At 40.5% G+C, this 15,610-nt stretch overlaps 2 protein-coding genes across 5 annotated transcripts in view; one reads left to right on the top strand and one right to left on the bottom strand.

Annotated features, from left to right (window-relative positions):
* The window catches only part of LOC145437617 (uncharacterized), a 299,426-nt gene that overhangs the window by 159,928 nt on the left and 123,888 nt on the right, over positions 1 to 15,610 (bottom strand). The gene's annotated exons all lie outside the window — the stretch shown is intronic.
* Positions 1,691 to 6,582, top strand: LOC145436798 (angiopoietin-4-like). The gene is made up of 5 exons (XM_080314021.1): positions 1,691 to 1,875; positions 2,060 to 2,214; positions 2,272 to 2,368; positions 2,824 to 2,920; positions 6,271 to 6,582. The coding sequence occupies exons 1-5, from the start codon at positions 1,710 to 1,712 to the stop codon at positions 6,572 to 6,574; spliced, it is 819 nt and encodes a 272-aa protein (XP_080170147.1). The 5' UTR covers positions 1,691 to 1,709; the 3' UTR covers positions 6,575 to 6,582.

The following is a 15,610-nucleotide window of genomic DNA, read 5'->3' as shown; positions in this document are numbered from 1 at the left end:
TTAAAACGTCTGGAAATCGATTGAAGAAATAACAGTCCTTCACTACTGCCAGCACGACCTTTGGTTGCTTCATCATTGGGTGGATTACGTCATTTGTTGCTACCCTGCGCACAGTAATAGTAAATCGTAGACGGCTGAAAAAGAAGTGTGCCTATATAAAGGCAAGCTGACAAAAGAGCTTGTTAGAGAGAGTTCTACCAACGAGGTAGAATCGGTCTTTCGTGATTTTTGAAAGCTGATAGAACCGAGATTCTCTAATACAGGCTTTTCGAATCCAGGGTTGCACAGAGTAGACCAATGTTACACCAATTACTGCTCAGTATGCAACGGAACCATATATCGTAAATTTTGGCAATTTATATTGATTGATAATAATATGCAGTTCACTTAAGTTTCGAGCATGGACCCTGTTTGGTTAATAATAATAATAATAATAATTAACTTTGTAGTTGACTCTATCAATGGTTGTTCACGATGCCATGGTATTTTCTCGAGATTACTGGAGATTCCACTATATTGACGTCCCTCGAAACAATGCTGATTGAATGAGAAAATGATAGTCCAAGACATTTCCATCGAAAATTCATATTTCTAAGTAGAAATACTAGTCTTCGACATCGAAACTTCAAGTAGAAAAATTAAATGATAGGTGTCAAAACCAATCAAGTAAGTAGTTTGTAAAAGTAGATGTGCCTGGCGTTAAACATATTGACTGTAAGGACATGTTTGAAACAATATCCAGCAGTTACGGTGATGACTAGGGCGATTTTACCTAAAAAGCCGAAGATTTTGACCTACAAAATCAAAATGTTGACTTTTTTTGACCTTAAAAAACTTAATTTTGACCAAAGTTTGACCCAACGTATGCAAATTAGGTGTTTTCCCACATAATGTCAGAATTGTACCACTAATCTTCATTTCTGTTTGGAACTGTCTGTCCTTACGAAGCAGTTTGGCCTGATTTTTTTAAACTCAGAAGCTGACAAATTGTTACATGAAATAACTTATTTTACCGAAATCTGGCCCTATGAAAAATTCCAGTAGTTACGTCACGTACTATGGTAGAAATAATTAAAATTTGTTGTAGTACAACGTAAGATACTTTCCCACATTCTCCGGTAGAAAGTGTCTGTCGTTACTAAGTAGCTTGCCAAATGGAGAAAGAACGTTCAACAGCAGCAGTTGTTGGCTGACAACACTGAACTTGTACGTACACTGCTGACGACACACCGTGTTGCTTCATACTGACCATGGTGTCCACATCACAATTTTTCATCATGCAGTTCTTGATATAAGAACCATGCCATGCCCATGCAGTCTTGCTTCAGTTAAGATATTGCGGTACGTTGAGCATAACACCATGTCAACCTATTTGTTTCATTGCATGTTCACGATTCACAATGAGCAGACAATGGGCCGTCTACAACAGTTAGGCGTATAAAGTAGGCTGCAAGCTGTAAAATGTCAAATGATTAATTTACCGACAGTGCTAACATCTACGATACAAACGAAATGCAGGAAGCAAAAACATTTTGACTTTGTCGACAGTTTTGACAATTTTTGATTTAACGCTCCAAGTTTGACAAAATTTGGACTTATTTTGACATGTCAAACTATTCGTCCTATACTTATAACAGTAGCATATACCGTGGTAGCTCACTAGGACGTTTCTAATCTCTTGTGCAGCTTTGCAACTTTTGTAACATTAGATGGAATACCTTATTCCCTTGCTGCTGTTTTTAATTGCCTTCAACACACCGCGAACGTGGGCAACAGACGTACGAACCCCGCATTACGAAGGAATTGACTGCAACCAGTGCCAGCAAGGGTGCGGGAATGAGCAGCATTTGGTCACCGCGGGGAGTACGAGGCAGGGTAAGGCTGGCCCGCGAATTTTATGATTTGTTGCTTTTGAAATGTTCAACGTGAGTATAGTTGTAATGGCGTCAAATTGGAATCAGGATCAGCACGCATCAATGACTCTGGTGGTGACTTCTAAGCTTATTGCTTATACACGCAGTCGGGTTCAATGGCTTATTTCCATTCGTTTACTTTCTAGCTGTTCAAATTATTATCAGGAATAGTTGTGATGGCGCCAACTTGGAATCAGCATTAGAACGCAATGACTCTGGGGGTGTCTTCAAATTGATCATTCCCGAGGTCGGGGTCAGGAATGCGTTCTGTGACGTAACTGACGATGGTGGAAACTGGACCGTGAGTTGAATCCGCGATTTTTATAGAAAATGTGATTCATTTTCGATTCCATGAAAGGTTTTCCAGCGAAGAATGAACGGCAAAGTAGATTTCTACAGAGGTTGGGAGGATTACGTGAATGGGTTTGGCGATTTGCAAGGAGATCATTGGTTGGGTATGACTTGTTATATAGAAGTTTTGTGATCGGCTTTATCTCATGAATTGCGCCCAGCCACACATCGTGAGGAGCTCGAAAATATGTTTGTGATTTGGATCACGACTGGAACTAGTGTAAATCGAGCAATCGGCACTGAAATCCTTATACCTAATAGGCGTGATTCAATATCACAAATATTGTTACTGAACAGCACGTCGTGTAGTAGTCTAGTTACATAACTGCATGGTATCGATCGTCGCATTGAACAATTTTCCATTGTTTTATGAGGTTACGAAGAGGGTCCGTATCCATTGGTCGTGATCTAGCAAATCTATGGTAAAGTAAATTGACAGTGAGAGTGTGTTCAGAGTGAGCACAATTGCAATATTTGTTCATCATCTTTTCGTTGCGCCCACGTCCGGAACTCCTGCACTTGTTAGTTTGTGATAAACTAGCAATCGACTTTCCTCCAGGTCTGGAAGCATTGCATCAAATGACAAAGGGTAGGAACATGGAGATGAAAATCAGAATGATCAAGAAAAGTGGGGTATATTGGATTGCTAAATACAGGTGAATATGAATTGCGAGTGGTCGGCAGCCGCTGGTCCGCGAAAAGTTCGCATACATTAGGTTTCGATTTATAGTGATAAAGAGTACTGATAAAATGCGGTAAAGTTTAACTAAAGTTTAATTTTGACAAAATTTTGCACTCATTTGTGCAAATTAGGTGTTTTCGCACTTGGATGTTAGAATTGTACTACTTATCTTCATTTCTGGTTGGAACTGTCTGTCCTTACGAAGTAGTTTATGGCATGAAAAAAACTTTTTTGAAATAAAAACTTTATTTTAGCGAAATCTGGACCTATGAAGAATTCCAGTAGTTCCATATCACGCATTATGGCAGAAATAATTAAAATTTGTTGTAGTACAACGAAAGATACTTTCCTACATTCTCGGGTAGAATGTGTCGGTCCTTACTTTCTAGCTTGCCAAGAAGGGAGAAAGAACGTTCAGAAGCAGCAGTTGTTGGCTGGCAACACCGAAGTTGTGCGTACACAGCTGCTGGTGACACACCATGTTGCTTCATTCTGACAATGTTGTCTACATCCCACTTTTTCATCTTGCGCTTCTTGATAAAAGAACTAATGCCCACGAAGTCTTGCTTCAGTTAGTATATATCGGTACGTTGAGCATATAACACCATGTCAACCTATTTGATTAATTTAACCGTTTATGATTCACAATGAGCAATGGGCCGTCTCCAAGGGTAGGCGTATAAGGTAGGCTACAAGTTATAAAATGTCAAATGATAAGTTCACCGACAGTGTGACATCCACGATACAAACCAAATGCTAGTAGCAAATTTTTTTTTGACTTTGTAAACAATTTTGACAATTTTTTGACCTAACGTCACAATTTTGACAAAATTTTGACTTATTTTGACATGACAAAAAAATCACCCTAGAAATCAATAAACAAAACAGGGACGGTGCGATGAAAGAGCTTAGTATAGCTAACATAATATGTAACAATAACAGATCGGTAGTAATTGCTGTCATCATCAAAGGTGTTGCTGGCCGTGTGTTGAGAAGCCCTGCGCTAGACCGTTCATGGTCCTCACCATCACCATGTCAACACAGCAAGAACGCTCAACTAGAATTATACACCGTGTATCTAAAACATGGGTCACCAACCTTTTTGCAACCAAGAGCTACTTCTTGGATTCTGATTGAAGCGACGAGCTACCATTTACTCCCACCGTTTACCCGTACCAGACTATTAAGAGAGTCTTTCAAATACAACATCTCATTTCAACTAGCCAGCTAGATTTTTTTAATCATAAATTACTTCACAACATGCTGGTATAAATTATACAACAAAAGTCAACTCAAATTTTAAAATAAATCATGTCACACTTTAGACGAGACATCATGATATATGTTTCAAGTGCGCTGTAGCCCGTAGCTGTAGCTGTAGCCTCAAGTGCGCCGTAGCGCTGTCGAACGACACGTATCAGTAGCGATCCTTTTACTCTAACATCCACCTCGGCCTAGAGTGCCCGATGTCGCAGTTCTTTTCGATGTTGATCTTCTTGAAGCCGCGGCCCATTCTACTAGGTCTTTCCATTCCTTGTGAGTGCTTTCTTTCTTCGGGTCTTTTTCTGGGCTTTTTTGTCGCCGTAAGAACGGCAACGGCGGGAGAAGAGGAGCCCAGATAAACCTCCGACGGAAATCGAACCGGGCGCTTATCGTTACCCCTACGCTATCTTTCCCGCTGTTCTGCATCCAGACATGACAGATTTCATTACACCGGACATCAGCACTAAACTGCGTTGAGTGTAAGAGAAACAAGCTGTGTTAAAAGATACAATACATAATGAACATACACATATTGAAAATCTGCTAGTACGTCACGGCTATCTGCTACGTAATACTAATGTTGTTTACTACTTTGGCATTGTCCTGGACGTCAACCTACCATAACGGAGCCCCCCGCCATTTCAAAAAGACCGTGGATGGCATTCCGTCATGTCGCCTGTATGAGCAGTGCACCGAGTCCTATACGTCTTCGATATCCTATGATTCTATTACATGTTGGTATATTACTAATTGTAATTAAGGATATTTTATATTATAATTTTAGGTGTTTATATATATGTATTGTCATTTGTAAGTTACATGTTTGTGATTTAAACAAGAATAGCTAAATCAATCAATCTATATATTTGAAAGCTTACTTGTAATAATCTGACGAATATTGGTAAATGCTGCTATTCGATCTATTTTTAGAACAGGCTCGCGGGCTACTCATCTGGTCCTCGCGGGCTACCTGGGGCCCACGGGCACCGCGTTGGTGACCCCTGATCTAAAGTATATATCATGATGATTCAAAACCCATGACGCGAAGTGGAATTAATTCAGATCGTCGGTAATCCGCTGTGTGCCAAAAGTGGTACAATTCATTTGCGCGAATGTTGAAAGACCGATTCGCGCAAAAAAAATCATTTTCAAACCGGTCCACAGAGCGAAAAAGGTAGCCGACCCCTGTTATAGATACATATTAGGCGATGACATGCATTTAGTCTTCGGACGACCTTTACATTCATACAAAAGTCCGTAGTTTCATCATAATGCCTGGATTATTTGTCTATATGTCATCCTATTTCATGGAATTCTAGTTTTTCTCCTTTTGGCGCCATTCTTGTTTGAATATGTGCAACACATGGATGATTCTGGACCCGCGTTTAAACTTTAATCCCTGGAAGCAGGGTAGTTTATGAAATTCAGGTTTACAAACGGTGAATTAAGACGATTCGGTTGAAAAATTGGTGTATACGGTGGGTAATTCTCAAATAATAAATAAGGTAATTTCCATCCGATTTTTTTTCAAATCCATAACTTTCTACTGCAATAACTTATTCGCTTTCAATCAATCGAATTGAACAAAATTCGTGTATGTTTACACAAACACAGATATACTCGCTTAGGAAGTACACATGCTAAAATTGGAGCGATACAGAACACGGGCAAGGATGACACGCAAAATCGTGAAGCGTCGTTTTTTTTCAGAAAACGCAACAAATTTAAAGTTGTAGCCAGTGAAATGTGAGAAAAAAGTTAATATAATAAATCCAAAACTTTCTTCTCTTATCACAATGTTTCTACCTACACGTAGGAATTGAGGCAAATTTCGTTGGAAGCATTTTGCAGTCAGCCTAATTATTTTTCTTCAAATATTCTGTGTAGAATATGGTTCAGGTACCGTTTTTGACAATAAAACCGCCTCTTTCCATTCCCTACTTTTGAGTATAGGCAGCACAATACCAAACGACAGTTGAGCATGCGACACAACAACATGTTATTCCGATTTCGTTGTAAAACCCGATATGCTTCACAATCGTGACGATTCTTACAATTCAGCCATTTCCGCATCGGACCCGGATCCGACAACTACAGACTGCGCGTATCAGGATACTCCGGAAATGCATCCAGAGGTGGTTTATCATATAACAACCATCGTCAATTCTCAACGAAAGACGCAGATCACGATCGTTCGTCATTGAATTGCGCTTCTGCCCACGAAGGAGGCTGGTGGTATGACCGGTGCGGCTACAGCAATCTGAATGGAAACTTCAACAAAAGACGCGACAAGGGACTTTGGTGGTATGCAAGGGCCTCCAACCGTTTGGGCTTCTCGGAGATGAAGTTGCGCAAAAGATCATGAAATTAACTTTTGTATAAGGCCACACTTCAAAAGGATCTTTCCAGTCATATGAGTGTGACGTCACATCGACGTATAACTGTATTGATTAAAATTTTAAAGCGCCCTTTCGCGGTGTTCGTTTCGTGTCCGTGCCTTGCGCTCAATAATATTATCGGAGTGGGATCATTTTCAAGAAAATCTTACATCCGTAAGTCACATCCCTTATATTTTCCCCCAATTCTTCTAATCAGGGTACGCCCTGGAAATATCTATCGGGGAGTATAGGGACACTTTTTAGTGTTCATTATCGTGTTTGTTCGGTCAAAAGTCTGCTCGGTCAAAAGTTTGCAAAAAGTAATTGTTTGAACTCAGCAATGGTGGTCAGGTTATATTTTTTGCGGGCTGGGTCACAGCGAGGGGCTACAACTGCAACAACGTGAGTTTCTTGGTCCGAGGATCCATGGCTTTGACTTGACCGCTAGGGGGAGTTGACGAATAGTTTTTAGTTAATAAGATAACACCGACGTCTACGTGATAGACCCCGGTCATAAGTCTCGGCAGTAGTACGCTCCGAAGTGTCGGGGGTTAATCTGGGCTCCATCTCCCTAACGTCGCTGTTAAGACGTAGTACCAGTGTTGGGATGACTCGAGTCAACTTCTTCAGATGACTTGACTTGACTCGAGTCACTTTCCAAAAATGACCAGTAGGGGTCTCAGCTTTCCCGTGGCCACTTACTGGCCACAGATTTTTCCGTGGCTGGTATGACCTGCGACCGGGTTGTCAGACAGATTATGGGAAAAAGGGCCAAACAGTGTCGAAAAAAGGGCCGAATTGTTCAATAACGTTAATAACGTTAATAATAATACGTAATAATGTAAACAACGTCAATATCGTTGCAATATTACGCATAGACATTTTGTCAATCACCGGGAATTCCAGATTTATATTGTGGATACTGTTGGACACTAAATTCACTACAACTGTTGATAGTATTGTAGGACACCGAATCCAACTACAATAACTGCTATTATTTCAAGCATTTTCCAACTGAATATAAAATCGAAAAATCTAACTTTGTTTTATAAAATGAGAGTTACGAAAACTTTAATGAACTTTCATGAATTTTCTTAAATTTGAAACTTACGTAACATATATACTTAATTATTTTGGATTTTCACCAAAAGATAACTAGTTTGATGCTATACGCCTGCTGCTCCCAAAAGACCTAAATATTGAAAACAAAGGGCCAAGGGGCCACACAAATTTTTTGGGACCAATCTGGCGACTCTGACCTGCGAGAGCCACCAATCACTCAATGATTGTGTGTTTTACCGGGCCTTCATTGTGATGTAACAAAAAAAACTGACCGCAAAAGCAATGATCGAAGCTTACAGCTTACGTTGTGACGTTTTTGCGGCATATACACCGACTCATGATACACATACCCACAATCTGCGCATATGCATACCATGAGTGCATGATGTGCATATGCCGCTGGACAAGGAAATTGCAGATATAGCCTTTTACGGCTTTATAAGTCTTGCACCACCCCTCCATGCTATCCCAGTAATGCATGAGCGCTGCATGAGCGCCAAGCAGAAGTCATGGATAGGCCACGAGTGTTACTAATCAGGTCTTTGATCTGACCCGGCCGGGCGCTTCACCATTACGCTATCTTGTCGGTTCGTCGGTACGTAGGAGCCGGAGCTACTCTTCAAATAACGGGCTCCAGCTCCGGCTGAATACTATGTAAAGCTCTAGCTCCGCATCCAGCTCCAGCGAAAATGCACGACTCCGGGGCTACGTCTCCTTGCTCCAGCTCCGGCTCCAAAGCCCTGACTGCATGTTTCGTGTTGTGTGATACGACTACGGTTTCATTTACAACAAAATTCCATTTAAAACAAACATGTTTAAAACAAGGCCCTTGTCTGAAGCATTTTTAAGCAATTACGTCACGAATATTCAACTGTAATGTCATAGTATATTGACATTGACAATTGAAAATATAGGGTATAGCTCCTTCGACGAAATGTGCTTCCAATCTCTGTCATATACGAACAAAAAATATCTCCAGGTCTACATCGTCATGCAGCATTTTTTCGGTCTGCGGTCATCATCATCAGAACATTCATTCCGTACCAATGATCCATATCAGGGGCGGGCAGCTTCTCCGGTCGGCGGTACGGATATGGAAAAATGAAGTATACTTGGCTCTTGGCTGGCCTCGCTTATTTTTCCACCTATACAAGGAATAAATCGTATTTAATGTTAACTTTAATTTTGAAGCATAGAGACCAAAAACTGTATTTAATGATTTTATTAACAATAGCTGTTGAAGTCAATCAGACATCTGTAGTCGGTCAAAGTTATCAACAAGTTATTTGAACACTGGCTGCATGTCGTATGTAGAAACCCTTAGTAACGACTGCACGAGTGCACGACTGCACGTGAACATCAGTTATATTGGAACGCAGCCTTGTCTCGTTTATGTTCATTGTCAAAAATATATGTAGTCCTCAACAGAGCAAATATATATAGTTTCATGTCCATCTTCCTCAGGTTGGCAAACTTGGATTCATTCTGCGACGCATAAAATTTGTCAATACTTTCAAAATAGAATTTCACTTTCGGGGTAGAAACTCTCTGCGGGCCGGATCCGTTAAACCGACTATTTCGCAGGTTCTAACAGTCCCATATCGTATAAACGTCGGCTATATCGGTTGGTAATCGTCCGTAGGCTCATACAGCAAGTGTTTTTGGAAAGTATTTACACAATTATGGCATAATTAGCCTATACAACTTAAAAAGGCTTTTGGTTAAAACACTGTTTAAAACAAAGTGTTTTAAACAACCATTTGTTTTTTAATGCAACCCTAGATACGACCAATTTAAGTTTCAAAGATTCCGCAGTGGAAAAATCTAGCGAAATTCTCATTTTCGTTAATAGATGAACTCTCAGTGGCCAGAAGCGTAAAATTTCAGTACTTGAAAAAGTCATCTCTCGCAAATCAATTCGAATTATTGCTCGATTCAGATTCCAGTACTCGAATCATTGTGTCCGGCCCGACAATATCAAACCCATGCAGACGTTATCATACGATTACCACTTGAAAATATATCGACCTCGTATATGCCAAAACGTGCGGTAGCGAAACGTAAGATTATCGTGAACGGTCAAGTCCTTTACGTCAGTAACCGTATGTGAGTGCTCACTGCTCAACTGCTCACTGCCCACTGGCCAAGCGTAGAGCCTGGAGGTAGCTTACGCCTAGCCGAGTTTTGAATGGGAAACACTTGGCCCAATGGAGTACAGCGCTTGTCGCCTTGTAGAATCAAGCTGTACACTTCTGTTTTTACCAAAGAACCGATGTATCGTATGCCTACGTTTAACGCTAGCACGAAACCTACGTGATACGAATAGTTTTGCGGTGACACAGCCTCTTGAATATGACTGTAGCACCCTTGTGCGGGTCAAAAAATCACTATTCGAGAACAATTTACTGGCACTCCTTTCGCCATTGGCATGATCAAAAGTGGTCGAAAAAACAAAATCCCTAGTGTGAAGATCACGCCAAATGCTGGCCACACACATCTTTTGATTGAGCTAGCTAACACGGCCACGTTATTTGTATGCTGGCGACAATGAAACCCTGGGTTTGATTCCGAAATACCGAGATTTTCTTCTGTTTACATAAGCATTTGGTCTTTCAGAAAGCGCGTTTTTTATGTTTGAAATGCGTTTACTGTGGTATTGAACAAGGTAGGGAGCATATTTACTACGATATGGACTCATTAGATGTAGTATTTGATGAATCGTGTGGCAAGATTTCAATGGAACACGAAGGTAAGTGGCTCTATTTGCGAAGGGCACTAAGGTGTTTGCACTCGAGTACTGTGGGCGACTTCGCTATCGTAGGCTCACTCGTTGCTACGTACAGTGAGGTTGTTTACTGCAGTTCGAAAAGTTGTGTGTTAGTTAGAGATATCATATGCGTTGTGTATGATAGCAAAATTTGCGGAAGGTTGCGCAAGCTATTTGCGGACTAAGTGACTGTTTAGTGTTTATGTCTCGTTCATCGAACCGTAGAAGCGTGTTCAAGGGATTTGTTCATGCCAACGTCAACGATGCCGCTTTGGTGCGGCGTTCATGCTGTTCTGCTGTGGTGTGCTGCTTTTAGAGAATGGAATTACATGCGTAGTGCGTACACGTAGTCATCAACAGTGACTGGTTCACAAGTAAGAAGAAAACTGACTTATATCCCTAGCTCGGTTTAGCTGGGTTGTACATAATTAGCTATCACGACGTTGCCAAATTCAACGCGGTCGTGGGCTGGAAATCTGTAACCCAATCGCAAATCCAACTCACGATAGATTACAAATCGGATTCATCTTTGGTTTATACGACATGAGGTTATCCCACTTGATCCCAAATTTTTGGAAGCGTGCCTACTAATGGAGTCGCCTTTCGTGTATTTCTGGGTTGAATGCGTCGGTGGCGAGTCAGTTAATTAAAGTTCATCAAAGCGCGTATAGTATACCCTGATTTTATCACCAGATTGCCGTAATCAAAAATACCTGTTTTTTTGTCGCAGATTTGGTTTCCCTAAATCTTCAAGGAATCAGAATAACCAAGTGAATTGCTACCGAAAATCAGTGGTCTGTCCATTCACGTAATCTTTATCACATTAGTGTGGTCGCTTCGCGTATTAGTGAATTCGGCATGAATGCTATCAATGAAATTCACTGCGCAGATTATATCATAAGCGCAAAACGAACTTTCATACTCATAACTTGTTGACATCGACGCGCGAAGTACCAAGAAAAGTCACTTCACTGGCCTCAAGTAGATCACCCTTTTCACGTTCCGTGCACTCAACAACTTCTGTTTACCTTCAGCTTCGAGTCTTCGTAACGCCGTAGCCTGGATAACGAGATTTTCGTCAAACAGTGTACGGGATTGCGCATACGCAAACAGCGTTATAACTGACACGCAACCGCAATAAAGGACCATTTTTATGGCATTATGAACTACTTAAGCTTTTCGTAAATGTGTAGCGAAAAACTTGTTGACGATTTACCTCCAGCAAGACTGTGTGGCGATGTTCATGTTGAATGGATTCTACTATACAGTGTTCCATATACTATTCGGTGCTGAGGTTTTGATCCAATCCTAGTATTCTGCGAATCCGTCGACTTTGAACGATGGCGTAAAGTTGCGGAATCGGCGCGTTACAAAATAGATCCCCGTACAGTAAGATTTCATAAATCCGTCCCGTATGGAAAAAAAATCTTGAACATCACGAATACAAGTCAGTTTATATCGCCTATAGGTCCATGTGAGTGTCTGATTTCAAAGAATATACTCCAAGTCGTTTCGACACCTTGCTTTCTTTTCATTGTATCGCAATCTTGCGGTGTATTGATCTGATGAAATTGTTAATAAACTGAACTGAACTGAATATCTCAATTTTACGTGGGTCCACCCTACGTGCATAGCTTTGCTACTCACACGCTATGCATTGATATCAAATTATTTCTGCAAATGTCGCCAAATTCTAATGTACTTTATAAACAAATTTTGCTAGGGCCGATGCTAGGGTCTCAGATTCACCCAATTCAAATGCGCGGTGTGATTATTCATTTTAGCACGTTTCACGTCATCATGTTCTACTGCTACTTGAAGAAGTTTTGAAATGTGTCCAAAATCGCTACTTCTACTCACAATCAAGTGAAAATATCAGGTGTTACTCATTCTTTGCAGCGATCCCTACTTCGACCAATGACCATTTTTGTGCAAACCGATGGTCGTTATATTTGTCAGCAGTGCCTGAAACCACACCATATTGGAATTGTGTCTTAAAATCATATCATACTTCCGATAAGTTTGACTACGGATTGATGTGGGTACTCAGCTTGTCATGCTCACACTCAGGCAGGCCCACCCAGCTTTGGAAAACCATCCCACAAATGACTTATTGTTTCATGTCGTGTCATTACACACAATTTCTTTTACGCAATGTGTGGATAACCGTTTTTACATTTAAAAATGATTCTATCGATCTTTGACGCTTCCGATCCTTTTTAACGATGGACTTCCTCCCCATTGTTCTTCACGCGGCAAAAGATAATATTTGCTAATAATCGGAGACTTTGAAATTACGGCGTTTCGTCGGCAAAAATCTGAAGTCAAATGTACTCCGGGAAGATAGCAGAAAATCCATTGTCCCTAAAACAGCAAGTCTCCTACGTTACCACACATATTCTTCCTGTAACTTCGAGACAGCATGTGAAAGGGAAACCATCACTACAAAGAGAGGTCACGTCCCCGATTCGTAAACCGTTGAATTATACCCACAGCGGATTGTGTGGACAACAGATTGCTTAAAGTACATCTCCGATTAAGAAAACAAACCGTTGGATGTAGCCGAAATACAAATATCTGCCCAACGGTTTGTTCCGTGTATCATTTGACGATGGAGGTCCAATTAATCACCATCATGACGCTGATAGAGCGAAATGATTGCGTAACACGGAGCTAGCAATCAGTAGCATGCGGTGCCTTTGGCAAGAAAGGCGAGGTATAGATATAGATATAGGGTTTCTCGAAATTTATTAATACGACGCAATGATAAGCGATATATGAGCAGCGACAATTAGAGCGTATGGTTTGTAACACCCAAATACCTAAAACTCGAACGCCAAATCCAACCCTAGTCATTAGGCAACCGTAACCCTACATTTAACCCACATACTCAATTGTCGCATGCTCATATGTACGACGTACGTACACACACCATGCATAAGATATGATGTAATCTGCCGGTGTACATTTTTAGCGAATCTGGTGAAATTGCGCTCATGTAATGACAGAAATCGATTTAACACAAACTACTATTCACTTGAAAGCCTTCAGAAGTATATTGGGCATCGACAATAGCAGATAGTAGTATTGGAATTGGAAGGGAAGACGTCTATGAGGGAGACTTTAATATAATATAGTATTCGGAGAATCTCCCTTGCGATCGTAGAGCTAAATGACTGCAAAACGGCCAGCCTTCAAACTGATCTATTGACCCCCAGCAATATTGTCCGCCCAACCTTTCATGTTCAAAATGATGTATCCAATTGTTTCCTCCCTAGGTCAACCTGTTCCAACACGAATTTTCTGCACCCCATTCAAAACGCCGGTCGGCCAAGTTGACTTAGTCAATAAATCCTGACATAAGGTATAATCCATTCGAGTACTGTGACGTTAAAGAACGTGTATTTGACATAGACGCGCAGACGCGAGACAGACGCCGGGGTCTCTATAGACATTGGCATTAGTGCTAACGTTTGGAAATGTTTATTATAATAGATATTGACCACAATATTGTCCATTATAAAAGAAGCTCCACATACCCAAAATATTTCTATTATATATGTATCAACGAAGTTCGAAAAAAACGAGCAGATGAAAGCAAGATATGTGAGCCGTGACAAATATTTGCAATGCAACTACACCCAAGGTAAAAATAGACAACAGTGCTTCTTCGAAATGATGGGAGTAGTGGTGAATTTGAACTGGATTCCCGAAAGATTTGGGGCCTCCCAGCATTCCAACCCGAAACCCGAAATGTATTCAAATATATAACAGAGAACCCATGAAAATCTGAAAATCTATATTCTAAATGCATATATTCTTACTATGCACTCTATAGGTGTTCTTTACGATGATCAACCGTTCTACAATACGATAGGTAACATTTGGAAATTTTTCTGGTCCAAGAGAGATATAGAGGCCCACGCTGCCGGGTGCTGCGGAGATGACTTGCCCAGAAAAATCATACTAATCAATCCATATGCATATTAAATACACTACTTTCTACTATGAAGTATTGAAAGTATTTCGACTTCGAAGTTTGTTCAAGGAGACACAAGATTCCATATTTTTTCACAAAAACTATAGCGGTTATTACTAATCGTATTGTACAAATAACTGGTGTTCGTTAATGAGTGTTCGTAACACATCTCCGGTCATGTACAAATTTGCGCATGTTCAGGTTGTTATTCGATCGATACATATTACATGTCCACAACTGCAAAATGTATTGTGCAACGCGGCCGTGTAGACTATAGGTATTTGCCAGATCCTAAGTACCCAAGAGTTTTGAAGCTTAAGGTATTGGAAGTGACACGCCAACGGTAATTGGTAAATAATTTCGACGACGGTTTGACGCGTAGACGCTAATCCTGATACTCATCATTATTTATGACCATCATTTGATATATTCTATTTGTTTTAATATCGTATCGCGTTTGCTCCCAATTCGTTTGTCAATGGCGGGTGGGGTCGGAACAGCGTCACAAACGTTTTGGGTTGTTTTCGCTTAAAAATTATCGATTGACGGGAGAGCGGATTCTATTGTGGAGAACCAACCGCCTGTCAGAGTATATTTTCTTAGGGGACTGTATCAAAAGATATTGAATGTCTTTTATTAATGCGGAGAGTTGAAATGGATTTTAGTGACATATACGATGAAAACATGCCATTGTGGAATACGCTCCGCTCCATTGTATCTCAGAAATTGAGTTTATGTGTAAAAGAGACAAAGGATGACGATTCATTACCTAAACCAACAAAATCTAGCGCATTATGTAGGATTTCGTCAAAATTTATTGTAGTTCTTCACGTACATTATCGCAGCACATACTATAAGCGGAGAGCTTCAACTGTGATTTCCGTTGAATGCGTTCTGATTCAGCAAATATTAGTAGAGATTTATTGGATAGAAATGGTGTTTTTGTCGGCGTTACGACCTTAGAATACACACTTAGCTGGGAACTGTGTTGGACATTCTCTAAATCATTCCAGTCTTGAGTTCGAATGTACCGTTTGCAGATGAGAATTTAGTCATTGTATCAATTTGAATAGTTTCTATCGACTTCTCTGATAGGGTAGCACAGTTTAAAAGTACGGTAGATCTTTATCGTTGATGGACCCTGGGTTCAATATGGGTAGTATATGGAGTAAAGATGTATTGACAGAACAATGCTGCACGGAATCACAAAGTTAT

The sequence above is a fragment of the Botryllus schlosseri genome, chromosome 4 (assembly GCF_051294905.1).
Source record: "Botryllus schlosseri isolate E-star chromosome 4, Bs_hap1, whole genome shotgun sequence".
NCBI lineage: Eukaryota > Metazoa > Chordata > Ascidiacea > Stolidobranchia > Styelidae > Botryllus > Botryllus schlosseri.
This window is presented reverse-complemented; position numbering and strand designations above follow the sequence as displayed.